General features: G+C 40.8%; 1 protein-coding gene across 1 annotated transcript in view; it reads left to right on the forward strand.

Annotated features, from left to right (window-relative positions):
- The window catches only part of LOC133419557 (PH and SEC7 domain-containing protein 1-like), a 117,973-nt gene that overhangs the window by 93,763 nt on the left and 4,374 nt on the right, over nucleotides 1-19,836 (forward strand). The window contains exons 12-16 of the mRNA XM_061708774.1: nucleotides 7,579-7,772; nucleotides 10,846-10,916; nucleotides 12,661-12,818; nucleotides 14,620-14,764; nucleotides 19,441-19,584. Coding sequence (XP_061564758.1) covers nucleotides 7,579-7,772; nucleotides 10,846-10,916; nucleotides 12,661-12,818; nucleotides 14,620-14,764; nucleotides 19,441-19,584 — 712 coding nt within the window. The remainder of the gene's footprint in view (nucleotides 1-7,578; nucleotides 7,773-10,845; nucleotides 10,917-12,660; nucleotides 12,819-14,619; nucleotides 14,765-19,440; nucleotides 19,585-19,836) is intronic.

The following is a 19,836-nucleotide window of genomic DNA, read 5'->3' on the forward strand; positions in this document are numbered from 1 at the left end:
TATTAGGGTCAGGCAGGAGAAAAATGAAAATAATATTTTAGAGGAAGAAGATTTTTTTTTCATTATGCACTTTGAGAAAAACAAGTCGAAATGTCGAGAAAAAAGTCGAAATGTCGATATTAATGTTGAAATACAATTTCGAGAAAAAAGTCGAAATGTCGGGAAAAAGTCGAAATGTCGAGAAAAAAGTCGAAATGTTGAGAAAAAAGTTGAAATGTCTAGAATAATGTTGAAGTACAATTATCAAGAAAAAAGTCAAAATGTGGAGAAAAAAGTCAAAATTTCGTGCATAAAGTTGAAATGTTGAGAAAAAACAAACAAAAACAAATTTCGACTTTATTCTTGAAATTGTATTTCAACATTAATCTCGACATTTCGACTTTTTTCTCGAAATTGTATTTCAACATTATTCTCGCCATTTCGACTTTTTTCTCGCCATTTCGACTTTTTTCTCGAAGTGCATAATAAAGAAAATCTTTCCCTCTTAAATATTTTTTCTCCTGCATGGCCCTAATACTCTTCCGTACACTATGCCCTTTTTGTTTTCCTTTTTTTTTCCAAAACTAGATCTAGGGTGCTGATTGGTGGGAGCACAGCTCGGGTTTTCATCCGAGCCTCCGAGCCCAGAGATGTTGGCACGTTTATGTTGTATCTGAGAAGATTCCCTCTGCGTCCTCTTCTGCCTCTGCAGCTGCGATTATCGCTGCCCAAGTGTGACTTAGTGAATCCCTACAAGAGATGAGGAGAGTGCGAGTGTTTGTTGTCCTGTAGCAGGGATGGGAGGCTGAGAACTACCGTAGACTACACTCCATAAAAGAGCATAATATTCCTGGAAAAAGAGAGGGGAGACTTCTGACGTGAAAAACTCCTCGGTGCTGTTTTAACATACAAAGATGTTGCAGTTTTGAATCTCGTCCGTTTCTAATGATTTTGAGAGCTTAGCCAGCATGTTTATTGCTGACTTTTCTCCTTCTTGTGTGATCTGGGTAACATCAGCACCCGGAGGTTCTGCAGGGAGGGGGACCGTGGATCTGTTTCAGTGAGCTGCTACTCTGACGGCCTCCAGCAGGAGGGCCCCCCCTTATGATTCAGGTCCTGGTCCAGGTTTCTTCCCTCCTAAAGGGAACCTTAAGCCACAGTTTGGCTTAAGCCTTAAGGTTTTTCTCCCACTAGTTTTTACCTGCCACTGTTTATGTTATGTTTATGTAATAATTCCTCTGGGTCCTGTTCTGGTCTCTGGAAAGATCCTAGAGACAACTTCTGTTGTAATAGACGCTATATAAATAAAATTGAATTGAATTGAATTGACAGCACTACTTTCTCGGGTTTGATCCGCTCACACTGAAGCGTGGAGTCATGAAACCCCGGTGTGAGGGGAGATCTGGGTGAACAGAAGTGAAGAGCTGCTGCTGTGTGTCAGAGAGAGTATGGATGAGTTACTGTCCTCTTTCACTTCACTGTGTTTCCAGAGCTGCTGCCATTTGGTCCACTGACTTGGCCCCACAGGTGAAACGCAGCCAATCTGTTTCCACTGGCAACCAATGCAGCAGCATCAGAACTAAATACCCAGCATGCACCTCTTTCCGCCTTTCTTTCTCCTTCTCTTATGTTTTCCTTCATTTCTCCCTTTCTCTCCACCCTTTCCTCCATACTTCTCTCCTTTTGCTTGTCAAGTTTCTTTTTTCTTTTAGTCTCTTTAGAGAAGCTGTGCTTTTTCATTCTTTTTCTTTATTCTCACTCTTCTCATCATATTTGAATGTTCGCTTTCTCTTCCGTCCTTTTATTTCATTTTACATTTTTTATATTCTTCTCTTATTTCCCTCCCTCTCTACTTTATTTATTCTTTTCCTTAATTCCAGTTTCTGTCCATTTTGCAGCGATCCGTTCACAGCTTCTCGTTCCTTGTCTTCCTTTCCCTCTGTCTGTTGCTCTTCTTTCCTCTCCTCGCTCGTGGTGATAATGTTCTGCCATCTGAGAAGGATCAGCTTTGTCTTTTCTTGCCCCCCCTCCGTCTTGGCTGTCACTTCTCTATCTCTCTCTTACATCCACCCCACCCCCCCCAACTCCCCTTTCCACTTTGTGTCTGCATGGAGACGGACGGATTCAGGCAGGCCGGCAGTTACCAGGCAACAGGCTACATGCTCATTGGCTCCATCTATGCCTCACTTTTTCTCTCCAAAGCCTGCATGGGGTTAACTGCTGTTATGTACTGTTGGTTACTCATAGCGTGGTCTCAGGGGGAGGGCATTAGCCATTTTCTATTTTCAGACTAAACTTTTGCATGGGTGCTGCCTGGTGAGGTAACAAGTGGGATTGCCATGCTACCTTGGGTGGGCAGATGCAGAACCACTTTGCTTTTGCAGCCTCAAGTATCTGTCCTCTGCTAATATGGACAATCCTTTTAAAACACCAAAAGATGCATATGGTGCTTGTAAGGAATTATTTAGAAGGGAATAGGATTATCACTGCCGTAGCCATGTGCATAGTTGGGACTGTCCATCATTTAAGCTTTACAGGAATGTTTACTACACTGATATAAGATAGTTTTTTATTTGATCTCGGGAGGTTTGTAAGAAAATATTTAAATGTTGCCTGCCTGTATTATCATTCAGGCAAAAAGTCAGTATATACTGTATATACAACCCAGTCTCACATAAAAACGTACCCTGCCTACGTTGGTCCAAAGTGCAAAAATGTAGAGATGTTACAATAATAGCCCTTGAATTGTTACATTGTTACATTTTTTCACACATGCCTCCTGGCTGGGGAGCGGGGGCGAGGGGGGGCGAGGTGGCGGTCAGCGAGTTCTCAGAGGGAGGCGCAACAAGTCGAGATGCAGATGAGCGCAGATACCTGGGTGGCCACTAGTGGAAATGACGGACCCCCTGGATAAGATCCGCTTTCTAAAGCAGCAGTAACATCTCTTTCTGCGTTACAGATGTTTAAATGATCTTTTTTCTTTTCATAGAACCGGGATTTTGATCTCATTACTTATCACGGCCACGTGATAAGTCACGTGACTTTCAAGATTCTGGCCGTGACACCAAAAAACATGGTGGACATTTCTCATTTTTTTTGTGAAAAAAATCAATATTTTGAGTTAGTTTCTGCATAAAAATGCGTTTTGATTACATTTCTAGCGAGAAATATATATTTTACTTTCATAATATTCACTCAGTGAATGTACATAATCACTCGCAAGTTCGCAAGCACTGCACAAGTTTTTTCAGACCTCGCCGTGCATCGGGTTGATATATATACTGTATTTATAAGATAGTCGAAGAAAATTTAATTTTAAACATCTACTTGCCCGAACAACTTTAAAGCAGATGAGTGTTTCTGTTGTTGGAATTAAGTTATGGAATTCATTACATCATGATTTAAAGGGCTGTATAAACATATTTCAGTTTTAAAAAAAAATTTAAGAGAAAAAAATAGCAACGTATCGATGAAATAGTTAAGATTTATAATACATGCGTATGGAGACAGACAATCTATCTTTGATTTTTTTGTTTTCCTTTCTTTGTGATGTTATCTGAGTAATTGTAATTCAGATCATCTGTTATTATTGTTCAATTTTATTTTGAGGGAGGGGCAGGTATAATAAGATTTTCTTCTTCCTGCTCCTTTCTGGTTATGGAATATGCTTTAGTTGATGATTGTCTATTTGTTATTTTACTTGTTTGTTTTTTGTTTTTTCTGTTTGCATATTTACATGATCGGAATAAATAAAAAATTAAATGAAATTAAATATATATCCAATGTCACTGGAAAGGCAATCCCATGTTCTCCAAGGGTGCTGCTGATTAATGATGACTCTCAGTTAAACTTACATTACAAAGAAAAAGTTGTGTACCTGGCAGGATCAACAGCCACAAAAAAAATGCTTGCTCTTCGATGGAAACCAGCACATGATCTACCAACATGTCACTGGTTATATCTGTTTATGGACATTCTACATATGGAACTTTCAGTAGCAAGAATTCATGTTGCGGGACCCAGGACATTAAAAATATGGACACATGCCATTGAAAAACTGAAAGAACTGAATATTGACTGAACATTTATCAAAAATATATATATTTCTTTTTTTTGGCTTTCTTGTCTTGCTTGTTTTGTCCTGTTGTTGTGTTATTGTTGTCTTGTTGGATCGCTACAAGGTGGGTGGTGGGACGGGTGATTTAAAGGTGCTATACAATTGCGTTCATAATGTTTCGATTCATTGTATGCATCAACAAAATAATTAAAAACTGTTGATCACAAAAAAAAAGAAAATATTAAAATGTGCAAATAATGTTGACAAAAGTTTACATAGGAATAAGATGTAAAGATAAGTCAAATGCAGACTCTGAAAGAACTAGAGTGACACGTACTGTAAGTGGTTTTCGGAATTTGCTTGCCATAAAATGTGATTATATTTTCATTTAAGTCACAATAAAAGGCAAAAACAATGTGCTTAATATGAATAAATTGTAATCTCCAGGCTCTAATGAACACACCCATGAACTTTTCACGCAGGTGAAACCTTACAGTTAATCGATGGTCAGACAACCTCTGGCAGCAGCTCTGGATCAGACCTGCACAACATGCAGGACAAGTCTGACGTTCCTCTTTAGAGAGCTGTTTCAGTTCACACGTATTTATGGGATGTCTGGTGTGAGCAGCTCTCTCGAGGTCACTCCACGGCATCTCTGTAGAGTTCAGGTCTGGACTCTGGATCACTTCAAGGGGCAGAATTTCTATTTTTAAAGTCATTATGCGGTGGGTTTATTTCCATGATTCGGGTCACTCACTGGCTGCATCACACAGCCTCTCCGAAGCTCCTGCTGACGGAGGAGGACTCTGACACCATCCTGTAGGATCATTTATACAAATAATGAATACATTTTCCCTTGCAGAGCAAATCATTATGCTTCATCACCATGCTACGCCATTGGGATGATACTTGGATGTTAGTAAGCTTTGATAAAATGATAAATGATAAAAAGTGCTGATTATTGTTCAAAGCAAGTCAGCGTCTGTTTCGTCAGTCTAGAAAGCTTTTTTCTCGTCATGTCGCGGAATTCCACGGTCCTGAGCAGTAATGTTTTGGTTTGTTTTGGACCACAGCAGCATAGAGGACATTTGGAGGAGGAGCCACTCCTCCCAACTGACTGTTCAATGATTTACAGTAGTAGACATGAGAGCAGATTCCACTCTTACTTGTGACTTCTTGTTCCCCTCTTTGGGGACTCTGCTTTGTTGTATCTTCTGTGTCATCTTTTTGTAAAGAAGGATCTTTCATAAAATGAACAACATTTAATTCAGTTCAGTTCAAGCCTCTGACTGAAGACGACTGAATCATTGTGATGTGAAGAGGGTGCAGAGCGTTGCCCATTATAAGATAATATAATTATAAGAATATAATTTGATCTGTAGTTAACTGTTGGGGGAGCAGCACCACAGCCAGTGACTAATAAGAAGATTGGTTCTGTTCTGGAGCCTGTAGAGGTGACGTGAGGCTGTCCAACAGCCTAACTGAGTCACGTAATGTGACAATGATGATCAGCTACAAACAAAATAGGTAAAAACCAAATTTTTACCAAAATAGGTAAAAACTATCAGGTCTTGTAGTGACGGATTCGATGGCTGTTTCAAATGTCATACTTTTGTAAGACCACATGTGCAGTGTGCAAACAAATTGCTCTCCCAATGTAAAAGTGCTGTTGTGCACTGACTCAAAATGGTGACGGCAAACTTTTCTTCTTCGACTACTTCTTGCAAAGTACCACCATGTTATTGTCAAGCGTCAAGCAGATTCCAAACACAATACAATTCAAAAATACTTTATTAATCCGAAGGATCTCATGTAGCGGTCCGAAGGATCTCCTGTAGATGTCCGAAAGATCTCTGTAATGGTCCGAAGGATCTCCTGTAGAGGTCTGAAGGATTTCCTGTAGCGGTCTGAAAGATCTCCTGTAAAGGTCTGAAGGATCTCCTGTAAAGGTCTGAAGGATCTCTGTAGCGGTCTGGAGGATCTCCTGTAGAGGTCTGAAGGATTTCCTGTAGAGGTCTGAAGGATCTCTGTAGGGGTCTGAAGGATCTCCTGTAAATGTCTGAAGGGTCTCCTGTAAAGGTCTGAAGGATCTCCTGTAAAGGTCTGAAGGATCTCCTGTAGAGGTCCGAAGGGTCTCCTGTAGATGTCCGAAAGATCTCTGTAATGGTCCGAAGGATCTCCTGTAGAGGTCTGAAGGATTTCCTGTAGAGGTCTGAAGGATCTCCTGTAAATGTCTGAAGGGTCTCCTGTAAAGGTCTGAAGGATCTCCTGTAAAGGTCTGAAGGATCTCCTGTAGAGGTCTGAAGGATCTCTGTAGGGGTCTGAAGGATCTCCTGTAAAGGTCTGAAGGATCTCCTGTAGAGGTCTGAAGGATCTCCTGTAGCGGTCCGAAGGGTCTCCTGTAGGGGTCTGAATGATCTGTAGCGGTCTGAAGGGTCTCTGTAGCGTTGTGAAGTATCTCCTGTAGCGGTCTGAATGATCTGTAGCGGTCCGAAGGATCTCTGTAGCGGTCTGGACGGTCTCCTGTAGCAGTCCGAAGGATCTCTGTAGCGGTCCGAAGGATCTCTGTAGCGGTCCGAAGGATCTCTGTAGCGGTCCGAAGGGTCTCCTGTAGCGGTCCGAAGGATCTCTGTAGCGGTCCGAAGGATCTCTGTAGCGGTCTGAAGGATTTCCTGCATTTGTGCCTTCAGAGAGTAAAAGTAAGGGCACGTGTGTGACATGGAGTGTACACAAAGTTCAGGCCTCAGCTTATCTGAAAAGCTGTAGCAGAACTTTGAAAAAGCTGCGTGTTAGAAAAGACCCCAAAACGTCAATGAATTCAAACAATATTTTAAGAAAGTGCTGACCAGAACTTCACACACTTCTGCTTTTTGGTTTAGCTTTTGTTAAATAAATAGTCAAATTGATGTATAAGGTATTGTTGTTCATCTGAGGCGGAATTTTGTCTCTTGAACCAAAATACGGCACACTTTTTTTCACAAAATTGTGTTATTTCTGATTTACGTTCATGTCAAATTGTCTAAGCGCGTTAGTTTGGTTTGACAGCAAAACAACCGAGCGTCCTGCCCCCCACTTCCTTGTGAGGAGCAGCAGGGATGTATTGGCAGCTTGGAGAGGACTCGGCCCCCGGGTTAAAGCTGCCCCTGTTTTTCACCTCAAAGCCGGAACAAGATAAATGCTTTCACTCCTTTCCTGCAGTGGGTTTTGATCTGGACATCTTTCTCAGGAGAAGGGAAACACAGAGAGGAGAAGAAAAAAACATACAATTAAAGCTTTGATGGCTGCTCGTGCTGGTTTTGTTTCCTCCAGTGATGCCAGGCTTAAAATGTCTTGAATAGCAAAAGCTTTGCTCAGACACCAGCAGCACACAGTGACAGTGGTGATGTGTGGACGCGTGTGAAGTCTCTGCTGGACCTCTCATCCTGTGTATTTCCTTACGTGACAATCGCAGAGTGAGAGGCTCAAGTACAGGACCAGATTACACAAGTGTCGATCACCATGTTGACTTTTTATTCTGTCTCTGTTATCATTGATCTCCATAGTGATGAGGAAGAGCTGCGGAAGTCCTTTTCTGAGCTCGGGGACACCCTGTGTGACTCGGACCCTTCCCGGTCGATGAAGAGGGTGAGCAGCAGCGGGAAATCCCTGTCAGAGGAGGCCGAGCCCACGGGAGCGCTGCTGTACAAGAACGGATTCCTGGTCCGCAAGGTCCACGCCGACTCAGACGGAAAGAGAAGTACGAGTCATGCTGGGGAGTCCAGATGAGAGAAACCCACAACATTTAGTCTGATCACATTATCCAAAATGACGATAAGACAGATGCAGCATGTTCAGAGGAGGATAAGTGCTCATCATTTGTTGGGGAAATTGTTAAAGTTGGGCATTTCATGTTGATATAATACCTAATAGCCAGGATGACACTCACCAGTTAGAGAGCCTTAGCTAAAGGGGATGCTGCTTCTTCCTTGTGGATACGACAGCCAGACGAGCTGAGATCCGTGTTACCGCTGTGGGGTCATGAATTGGTCAGGCATCGCCTGTGTAACCGTTAGAAGAGAAGCGTGAACGACCAGGCCCAAGAAAGTGATGGTCATTACAAAAGAAAAGGGGTCAGGGGCGTCAATTGGGTATGGCAAGGTACGGCAGCCGCCACACCTTGGCTTCAAGGGAAAATGTAAATGTTTGTTTTTTAAATACATTAATGGAATAACTCTGTGTCTATTTGTATTGATTATTCTATTACTTAATATATATAGAATAACTACAAATGCAAATCAGAACAACATGATCGATTTCACTAGTTATTATACACTGCAAAAACTCAAAATCTTAACAAGAATATTTGTCTTATTTCTAGTTAAAATGTCAAATTTTTAGTCAAAGAAAATCTCATTACATTTAAGACAAGACTCAAAAACAACCATTTTCACCTGTTTCAAGTAGATTTTCACTTAAAATAAGTGGAAAAGTTTTGCTTGTAATGAGAAGATAAATCTTGTCCCACTGGCAGATTTTTCTACTTATTTCAAGTGAAAATTTACTTGAAACAAGTGAAAATGGTCAAATAGTTATAGTTATAGTTATAGTTATAGTTATAGTTAGTTATAGTTATTTTTCTGATGATGACTCTTGTTTTAAGTGAAATTAGATTTTTTGACTAAAAATGAGACATTTTAACTAGAAATAAGACAAATATTCCTGGTAAGATTTTGAGTTTTTGCAGTGAGTGAGACTGTATTTGAAAAAGTTCCAATTTTCTTGACCACACAGATAAGCTACATAGCAGACTTCTGTGATGAGTATTTACTGGACGTGTTGATTGATAAGTTAAGTTCTGTGACTCGTAACCTTGCCATACCTTAGCTTCGACTGAATTGACGCCACTGAAAGGGGTCCCAGTACCGAGCAACGGACCGCCTTTGTGGAAAGGCTTTTCAAAGACCTCCCAGTGAGGTCCATCTCAGATCTAATGTTCAGGTCATAGGATGCCAAGGTTCAGCATGTCAAAAGGTGGGGAGAGGCCTGGTCAGCTAATAATGATTTCTGCGGAGGACCACAGTCCACGACGGACACAGACCACAGCGTTGTTCGTATTTTCTCTCCAAACAATGTCTATGTGTATAAAATTTGTCATAAAAAGTAATAGTCATCTGTGAATGCTGTTTGTTGATGATTACCAGTATTTCCAAATGCTGACTGGTCCTCATGAAAGCTAACAACAACCAGGCTCTGAGTGGGGTAGAGTGATATCGCTGAACACCAGTGGGGCGAAAACTCTCACGTTTATTAAATCAGAGGCAAACAGTGTTTTTAAATTCAAGCATGATTTCTGCTGCAGACTGGCATTCCCAAAACCAGCCCAAAGTTCTGTGTGTAGGCTTCGCTGTGATGTCCGACGATTCATCAGGCTTCCTGTCCTGGAGGACTGGGATGGACGGGCTTAAACGTGTAGTCACTATTAACAGTGTTGTCTCACTTTGAGCTGTGTGTCTTTGTGAGGCCTTTGTTTGTTGCTTTAGACACATGAGGCTACACCGAATACTTATGTCAGCTGAGCATGTCCCCCACGATTATCCGAGCTGTTGTTAGGATGGACACTGCACCCAGCTGCCTCCAGGCCTCCTAGCATCAGGAAAGGTTAGGGCTGCGTCTGAAATGCCATACTAAACAGTATATACTCAAAAAGTATACTTAAGTTCGGCACACTTTTGAGTAAATATCAGTAGTATGCATTAATTCGGACGTACTACTCAGAGCCACACGGCACTTCCTGCCGTTGGGAGGGGAAGTTGTTACCATGGTAACAACTCCTGTCACAGCAGCAGTAGCAGCTCCGCTCCGCTATTTCCCATTTATCCTGGCCGAAACAAGATGACATTATATAATATTATTATATACGAATATTATAATATTGATATTATATAATAATATTATTATACTTAATTTTATACTTATGACATATAAGTATCTGCGTAGCACTTAGCAACCAAACACTGGTGCACTGCATTGTGGGAAGTTTCTGCTTAGCTAGTGTCCATCAATCCACACTAATACATTTCTCCGGAATGAGTATGGATAGCGCATACTATTGTGTACGTACTAATGTTTCGGACGCACTAAAAAATCTCACGTATTGTTTTTGCTACTCATTAGGGTGGAAGTATGGAATTTCGGACGCAGCAGGTTTATTGGTTGTGACCTCAGTCACACGCCCAGGCCTCCCGTGCACTAGCAGCGATAATGACAGAACTTATTGTGGCTTTAGATGCTAGCTATCGCAAAGGAGTGTCTCAGTATGTTGTGGAGAAATAATGAAAGTGGCGTTTCTGCGAAAACTGCAGTCTCAGATGTCCTGTTCTGGAGCTTGTTCCTTCTGACTTACACACAACATTTGCATTTCTGATCTGCACATAAATGTATAATGTTTTAAATAGCCAGTATTTGTTCTCCAGTGTTCATATCTAAAGTGAGCCGGGATGATGTTGAGCAGCGATGGGGTGCAAAGACAAAGTCAAGTGGATAACCGTGTGATCTGGTGTTCTGCTGTGTCAGTTCCCTGCTCTTGAACAATTTGATGTTTTCATAAAAATTCAAAGTTATATTTCACGAAGCAAATGAGAGAGGACTGCTGAACAGCTGCCTCTCTCGTTAGCCTACATGCTAACTGTAGCTGCATTCATGACATCACCAGGTAACGCATTTAAAAGATGTTTCCACTTCATCCTTAAAGAGATCGTGGTTATGCCTGTGACCTCTCCTTGTATAGTTATTTCATGTCTTTATTTCGTTTGTGTTTCCTCTCATTTCAGCACCAAGAGGAAAGAGAGGATGGAAGACCTTCTATGCCATCCTAAAAGGACTCGTTCTCTATCTGCAAAAAGTAAGTTGTCACTGCTGTTAGGAGCCATGATTCATGTGAAGACGTGTTTCCTTGAGGTGGGTCAGATATTCTAAAAAGACTGTGAGACAAATATGTTCCTGCTTCTGATTTATTCAGCATTCGACCTTTTAGACTGCAGCCTACTGCAGACCCATAAACATCGCCTTTACTTTTGTAAAGCATTAAAATTGTAACAATTTGTATCTGGATCCCTGTGGTTCTTGTAAAGGAAGTGCACTACATACTTTATTTAATAACACACGCGCACACACACACGCACACACACACACGCACACACACACACACACACACACACACACACACACAACAACAGAGGGAGAAAGGACGCTTCGGGTCAACGTGTTGTGAAATGTGACGTTATTGACGTGGTGTCCACACCGGCCGGGCTCTGGGACCAGCCGGAGGACCGGTACTGAGCAAGAAGGCTCAGTACCGGTCCTGATTCTACCAGATTCTGCCAGCGCGTCACCACGCCGCTGCTGCTGCTCCAGCCGTGTCCTGGACGGAGACAGGACTGCAACTACACAACTTTTCAACTGAAATAAACAGGAACACATAAGAAGGGGAAACAGTTTAGAGGAATAACATAGTTTTGTTTCGTTTTTCGTTTATTTCGAACATGTAAAAAAAACAAGAAAAAAGACAAGAAAACAAATACAGGTGGGCATTCCACCACATAAAGAAAAAAACCAACATCGAAACACATATTTCAAGTTACATGTTCGAAAAGGAGTGGGAGGAAGTATAAACTTATTTAATCCCACCCCCTTTCCACAGCTAAACATAAATTATATGTCTATTTATTTTTTATACTATACACTAATTTATATAAATATATATCATTTTTACAAAAATAACCTGTTTAATACAAGATGTAAGCTCTATCATAAATATAATATATAAGAATATAACTATGATATAAATATAATATGTATATCTAAGTATATAAACATACAAAGACAACATGACAAAATACCAGTACACACACAGCTGGTGATCTTTAAACACAGTCTTCACTTTTATACCTCCAATAAACCATTTCTTTATATTTCTTCTTAAAGGGGACCTATTATGGCATCTTAGACCTGAGATATACTTGCAGTTCAGACCGCCTACACATCATGGCCACCATGCGTATCCTGCGTTCATTTGACGCGTCGACGTTATTATTTTTTGCTAAATAAATTAGAAATTCAGCCTCTGAGCCATGTCTGCAGCTTCCCAGTCTCTAACCTCATTATCTATGCGGGATTCTGAGTGGGCGGGGAGGCTATGATAATGAGGCACTGTGCTGATTGGCTGCCTGAATGACGCCATACACCGCTACGAAAAAATTCCACAAGCTCCGGCCGGCAGAGTTAGTTGTTGTTGTTCCGGCCAGAGTTAGTTGTGGGCGTGGTTTCACGCATCGGAGGCCAACCGATGCAAATTGCATTTTGGTTACGTAACGAAAGGGAGCAGAATCTGAACGGCTCGTACACAAAACATCAGATAAAACAAGTTATTGGTAGAAAACTGACTGAAGATCCTGACTCGAAACCTCCAGGACGGCCGTCCTGATCGACAGAATAATGTAATGGCTCTTCTGCAACCCATGATCCATCTCTTTACCCAACATTTGTTGTCTTCCTACGCTCTGCTCTCATCCTCGCTGAGGAATAAGTATCCAGATACCTCTGTATTAATAACCATATCAATGATGATGTAAATCTCATCTCATCAGGGGGAGTACCGGCCTGATAAGCAGCTGTCTGATGAGGATCTGAAGAATGCAGTGTCCATCCACCACTCCCTCGCCATGAAGGCCTCAGACTACAGCAAGAGACCCAACGTCTTCTACCTGCGGACCGCTGACTGGAGGGTTTATCTCTTCCAGGCACCGTGAGTCTGATCATAAGCACTAATCACAACCACACGGAGATGCATTTATAGCTTCTTAGTATCTTATTTAAAGATACTAAGATTTAAAGTCGTCTGACTGATCTGAATCTGAATCTGAATCTGTAGAAAAACCTACAAAATTCAAACTATGTGCAAAAAACAACACTGACACAGTGTCTTTTTCTGGCCTCTGGTCCCTTGGACTATCCTCCAGAGTATCAGCACTGATCTACATCGTCACACTCATCATCCCATTTTAATAAAAGGGAATATAGTGTATTTATACGTTGTTCAACCTTCCCAACACAGTGTAGCGCCGTGTGGTGCACTACACAAACATACTACTACTATGTACTGCATACTGAGTATGACACCACCTTTAAAACAGCAAAGACTCCTTTTTCCTCTCAAATGGCTTCAGCGTGAGTTTGATTCGTCAACACTCAGCAACCCTTCTTTTTCGTTCCTTGACATTTAAAGAAATTGGTAGATGTGCTTTTAAGTTCAAAGCGCCATCAGATTGGAACAACCTACCCATCGATAAAAGAGAACTCAATTCATTACATCTCTTTAAAAACTCACTATTTTCCAATCTCAATAAACCATGTAGTTGCCTCTGGTGGTATTGCCTTCTCATTTGTGTCTTTTTTTTAATTTTTTTTTTTATATTGTATAATAATGATGATGACAATTACTATTATTAATATTGTTGCTCTTGTTGTTATTACTGTGTTATATGCAGTATTTACTTGTGCTCTTCGGGTGTGGTAGGTCTTGGGGACTGGTGTGTGGGCGGGTTTGTGTGTGAGAGCCTTATGTATTATGTATGTTGTATGTGACTGTTTTGTACTGTGTGTATGTTTTATGTTGGACCCCGTCGAAAACGAGATGATTCATCTCAAGGGGCTATCCGATAATAACATTTAAATAACTGCCTTCGCTGTGTGGATCAGATGGGTTTGAGTCCGCCTATAAATGACAATGACGTGTGATTTAACCACTCGTAGGCCATGCACTTTTTTCCCAACGCTTTCCAAACATGGCTTCGCAGATGGCTCTGTGTAATAAACCATCTGTTGCATCGGGCTGGTGCCAAGCATTATTCATGTAATCACAGACTCCTCCATGAGAAGTGGCATCGAGCCTCTGTGGGGGTCAGCCAAGCCGTTACAGTAGTTTTGCTGATTACAAAAATATGAATGAGCATGACTTTAGTTTGGGTTTGTTGCCTGAAGCCAGAAAAGTGCAGGGATTTTTTAATAACACAAACACATGTGGGCGTAAAACTCCAATAACGTTATCCACATGTGATGCACCTGATCACAGCTAATCATCCCCTCTGCTAACAACATGGACGTATGTGAGGAGGATCCAGGAAGTGGCGCGAGGAGCAACGTTTCAACCCCCCGGAGGACGGGCTCTGTGCTCCAGTTGCAGCTTGCATTTGTCCCAGATTCTGCACGCCTCTCTGCGTCGTCACTCTCCTCTTTGTCTCTCTATCTCTTTCTCCCTTTGTCTCTCCTGGGGTTTTTAAGCAAGGCTGTCTGATTCAATTTGATATTTCTCATGGGCCCCTAATGGCTCTGTTAGCGTAAAACAGCCCCTTTCCTCTCAAGCATTAATTGGCTCCAGAATCACTTCTTTGTCAACAGCAGCACTGCATTTTCAGATAATCCGCTCTTTGATGTCACAAGTGCTGATGTGAGTGTACAGTAGCACAGAGAGGTTGCACCACTGTAAGCCTTTTGGAGGTTTTTTTTTTAATTCAAATGTGTGTCTGTGTGTGTATTTTCCGTCGCAGGAACGCTGAACAGATGCAGTCTTGGATCACACGTATTAACACGGTGGCTGCCATGTTCTCGGCTCCTCCCTTCCCAGCAGCCATCGGCTCCCAGAAGAAGTTCAGCAGGCCGCTGCTGCCGGGGACCATGTCCAAACTGTCTGAGGTACCGTTAGCGCTAATGCACTTCATAAGGAGCTGATTCAAGGCTGTGAAAGGTCTGTTGTTACTTCGCATCGACCCCAACCGTCGAGGTCGTGTGCCTTCATTGCCCTTTGCCAGTTTGTGAGCTGCACAGATGCAGAAGGGGATCATAATGAACCTCTGAAGCACCAGTTAAACTTGGTTGCTTAGTTGTAGACACATGGGGATAACTTTGCCCCCCCACTGAAACATACGTATTCCTCTTAAAGTTTCCATCTAGTATGACAGTTATTGAGAAAGATCAGCCTCTACAGACGGATGGGTGCTGCACACCGACAGCTTATTTGACACGGACAGCAAATTAGATTTTGGGGCCCTCTATTACTGCCAATAATACTGATTATTGATCATTCACACACCCACTATAAACTTATTTCATGTTCTTCCCTGTAATTACAAATACACTTGTAAAACTAGATGTAAGAACTTTTTGTTGTAGTTAGATTGTAATCCACAGTGATTAAGACCATGGAAGCAGACAACAGATTAACAAACTTGCAGAAAAATCTTTCAATTAATATTTGGAAAGTGAGCAAATGCCCCAACTGGCCACACAGAGAAGCAATAGATAAAACGTCAAAGAGCTGCACAGTTGCAGCAGTGTTGTTTCCATCATCCTATTGTCAGCCTGGCATGTTTTTACCCATCTATGGTTTTTATTCTGAAATGGAAGCAAATTCAGCTACAAGAGCAGCCTGGGGTTGATTTACACTTAATATTTAAAGTGATATAGTACTAAGTGTGATACTGAGTGTCATCTACAGTGTAGGACTACTAAAAGAAACTAAATAATCAAATAGATCATTTATAAACCATTTACTGTAAACATGTTATCTACTTTATTTTTGGTTTTAAATAAACTGCAACAGCAATGTGCAACAACAATTTGAAGTGGAACAACAATTAAGTGCAACAACAAAGTACTACAAAAACTAGAACTATAATTAAAATCACTCAACTTAGATAAACAGTGCCTCATCAATATGTTCTCCATATAAAAATACATTCAAATGTACAAAAAACAGACATTATTAAATAGAATATACAAATAAAATCAAGCAAATACTTAAATAATTATGTAAATGAACAGAGGTACCAGAAACAAGGTAATGAAAATTGTTTAAAAATCAAATATTAAGTTAAATAATTAGTTCTGAAAATTGTAAAAATGTGCAAAAGCGTTGGTAAAATTAGGGAGAAAAAAATTTAAATTGTTTTACTCTTGGAAGCCTCCTAGTGGTCTAAGCAGCCGCTTAGTTCGCTTATGCCTTGGGCCGGCTCTGGCTCAGAGGCCTGCACCTTTACAAGAAGATCATCGTTGCAGTCGTCCACAGAGAGCGATGCACATCCCAGCTGATGATAATATTAGGGTCTCACCTAACCCGCTGGAGCCACGTGCACTCACACACACACAAAGCTACCGTGAGCTGCTGGAAAACAGAGACAGATATTCTGGCATGTGTACGATGCCACCGTCAAACAAATAATGCCTGTCGCCAACAGAATCTTAACGCGGGCGAAAACTCATCCAAATCGTTACAGGACCATGAATAAAACAACACAACGTGTGGTGTTTAGTTTGATGTGTAGCGTTCTACTTAATTTAATACTCGTTTGGGCACCACCTTTTACAAAGGAAAATAAATTGTATTTATTAATCTCTTATCGGAAAGTAGGTTTTAATTTGGATTGGTCTGAGTACATTGAATAAACAAACAATGGATCAATTCAAGGGAAATTTATTACACATTCAAATAAACAGAAAAATAGACAGATAAATGTGTTTATATATATATATATATATATATATATATATATATATATATATATATATATATATATATATATGTATGCATGTATGCATGTATATATACAGTGCCTTGCGAAAGTATTTGGCGCCCTTGAACTTCGTGACCTTTTGCTGCATTTCAGGCTTCAAACATGAAGAATCAACAACAAGTGGGACACAATCATGAAGTGGAATAAAATTTATTGGATATTTCAAACCTTTTTAACAAATAAAAAACTGAAAAAGTGGGCGTGCAAAATTATTCAGCCCCTTTACTTTCAGTGCAGCAAACTCTGTCCAGAAGTTCAGTGAGGATCTCTGAATGATCCAGTGTTGACCTAAATGACTAATGATGATAAATGGAATCCACCAGTGTGTAATCACGTCTCCGTATAAATGCACCTGCACTGTAATAGTCTCAGAGGTCCGTTTAAAGCGCAGAGAGCATCATGAAGAACAAGGAACACACCAGGCAGGTCCCAGATACTGTTGTGGAGAAGTTTAAAGCTGGATTTGGATACAAAAAGATTTCCCAAGCTTTAAACATCCCAAGGAGCAATGTGCAAGCGATAATATTGAAATGGAAGGAGTATCAGACCACTGCAAATCTACCAAGACCTGGCCGTCCCTCTACACTTTCAGCTCATACAAGGAGAAGACTGATCAGAGATGCAGCCAAGAGGCCCATGATCACTCTGATGAACTGCAGAGGTCAGAGGTCAGAGGTCACCTACAGCTGAGGTGGGAGACCCTGTCCATACGACAACAATCAGTCGTATACTGCACAATTCTGGCCTTTATGGAAGAGTGGCAAGAAGAAAGCCATTTCTTAAAGATATCCATACAAAGTGTCGTTTAAAGTTTGCCACAAGCCACCTGGGAGACACACCAAACATGTGGAAGAAGGTGCTCTGGTCAGATGAGACCAAAATTGAACTTTTTGGCATCAATGCAAGACGTTATGTTTGGTGTAAAAGCAACCCAGCTCATCACCCTCAACACACCATCCCCACTGTCAAACATGGTGGTGGCAGCATCATGGTTTGGGCCTGCTTTTCTTCAGCAGGGACAGGGAAGATGGTTAAAATTGATGGGAAGATGGATGGAGCCAAATACAGGACCATTCTGGAAGAAAACCTGAGACTGGGACGGAGATTTGTCTTCCAACAAGACAATGATCCAAAACATAAAGCAAAATCTACAATGGAATGGTTCACAAAAAAACATATCCAGGTGTTAGAATGGCCAAGTCAAAGTCCAGACCTGAATCCAATGGAGAATTTGTGGAAGGAACTGAAAACTGCTGTTCACAAACGCTCTCCATCCAACCTCACTGAGCTTGAGCTGTTTTGCAAGGAGGAATGGACAAAAATGTAATTCTCTCGATGTGCAAAACTGATAGAGACATACTGTACCCCAAGCGACTTACAGCTGTAATCGCAGCAAAAGGTGGCGCTACAAAGTATTTACTTAAGGGGGCTGAATAATTTTGCACGCCCAATTTTTCAGTTTATTTGTTAAAAAAGTTTGAAATATCCAATAAATTTCGTTCCACTTCATGATTGTGTCCCACTTGCTGATGATTCTTCACAAAAAAATTGCAGTTTTATATCTTTATGTTTGAAGCCTGAAATGTGGCATATGGTCACAAAGTTCAAGGGGGCCAAATACTTTTGCAAGGCACTGTATGTATATATATATATATATATATATATATATATATATATATATATATGTATGTATGTATGTATATATATATATATATATATATATATATATATATATATATATATATATATATATATATATATATATATATGTATGTATGTATGTATGTATATGTATATATATATATATATATATATATATATATATATATATATATATAACTTATTCATGTACAACTTATTCATGGAGAGGTTGATGTGGATTCTACTCGTCCTGCAGATGTGACTTCACCGCGGGTTACGCCCACTGAGTGTCAGAAAGACTGAGTGGCAGCGTAAACTTTCAGTTTAAGCAACTCGAAAACATCTAAAATGGGAAAGAGCTGTTGTGTTATCGTTTTACAGACTGCCGAAAAATAAGCTTAAGAGAGACAAATGGGTCGCTGCAATTCGCAGAAACAACTGGATTCCAGGCACCGAAACGTGGATTTGCATTTCCCATTTTGTACCAGGTAATGTTGGATTTTTGGGTAGCTAACGTTAAACGGTCAAATCATAAAGTTCGGTGTCCTCATCACTTTAATTTCGCCAACAAATCCTGCCTTGAAGTAGGACCAAGCGTCAAGACTTTTGTATGCCTTCAAGCTTTGCTTCGTGTATTTTCCCCATTTCCCGTAGAAATTAAGTCCATATAAATATCAGGAAACTCGATTTGTGGACAAATATTAATGTCCATGGACCACTGGTTCTTCGGGTAACTGTACGGGTCACTGTCAAGTCCAACTGCCTTTAATTTGAGCCCATAATCGGCTGTTATCCCGTCTTCTCCACTAGTTGCAGCCATTTTTGCCACTCAGTGGGAGTAGGGGGGCGTGGTCCAGTGGAAAAGTGACGTCAATGTACCCTCTATTGGAAAAAGGTCATGTGAATTTCACTCTCGCTGGATTTGGGAAGAATGCTTCTGTGAGTTGAGTTGTGGTAAACCAGGCTTGGATCACTACAGATGTTATCAATAACCTCATGCAAATGAATTATATGTTCGGACTGACTTCATGCAGGAACTGAGGCTTGGTGAACAGGAAGGTATGAACTGCTCCTTCACTACTATGCTAGTGAAGGAGACGGCGTTCGTTGTTTCTCACAGCTGCTTTCTCTCTCGTGGTGTTGACCTTGTGCTTTCAGGACGAGCAGGTCAGATCTCACGAAGCTCGATTCCGAGCTATCGCCACCGACCTGGCCGAGCTGCGCTCTTTTCCCCCTGATCGCAAGGTCAAAGGGCGTGACTTGGAAGAGTACCGCCAGCGAGACGAGTATATGGACTTTGAGGTGAGCTGGACTCGGGAAAATATAGAAATGGCTAACTGACTATCTAGTCAGTTCGTTTTTATTTCGAACATGCATGAAGATTTTATTTCGAACATGCATGATAAAAAAAGAGTAAAGAAACAAAACAAACGCCCAGCATTAAGTTGTGCTACTATGTATGTATGTACTAGAAATAATTATAATGCATAGTATGTAGTAATGCATAGTTTTAATTTGAATTCTTAAGTTCTTCCTTATTGTTTTTGATATTCT

This window comes from Cololabis saira, chromosome 19 (assembly GCF_033807715.1).
Source record: "Cololabis saira isolate AMF1-May2022 chromosome 19, fColSai1.1, whole genome shotgun sequence".
Lineage (NCBI taxonomy): Eukaryota > Metazoa > Chordata > Actinopteri > Beloniformes > Belonidae > Cololabis > Cololabis saira.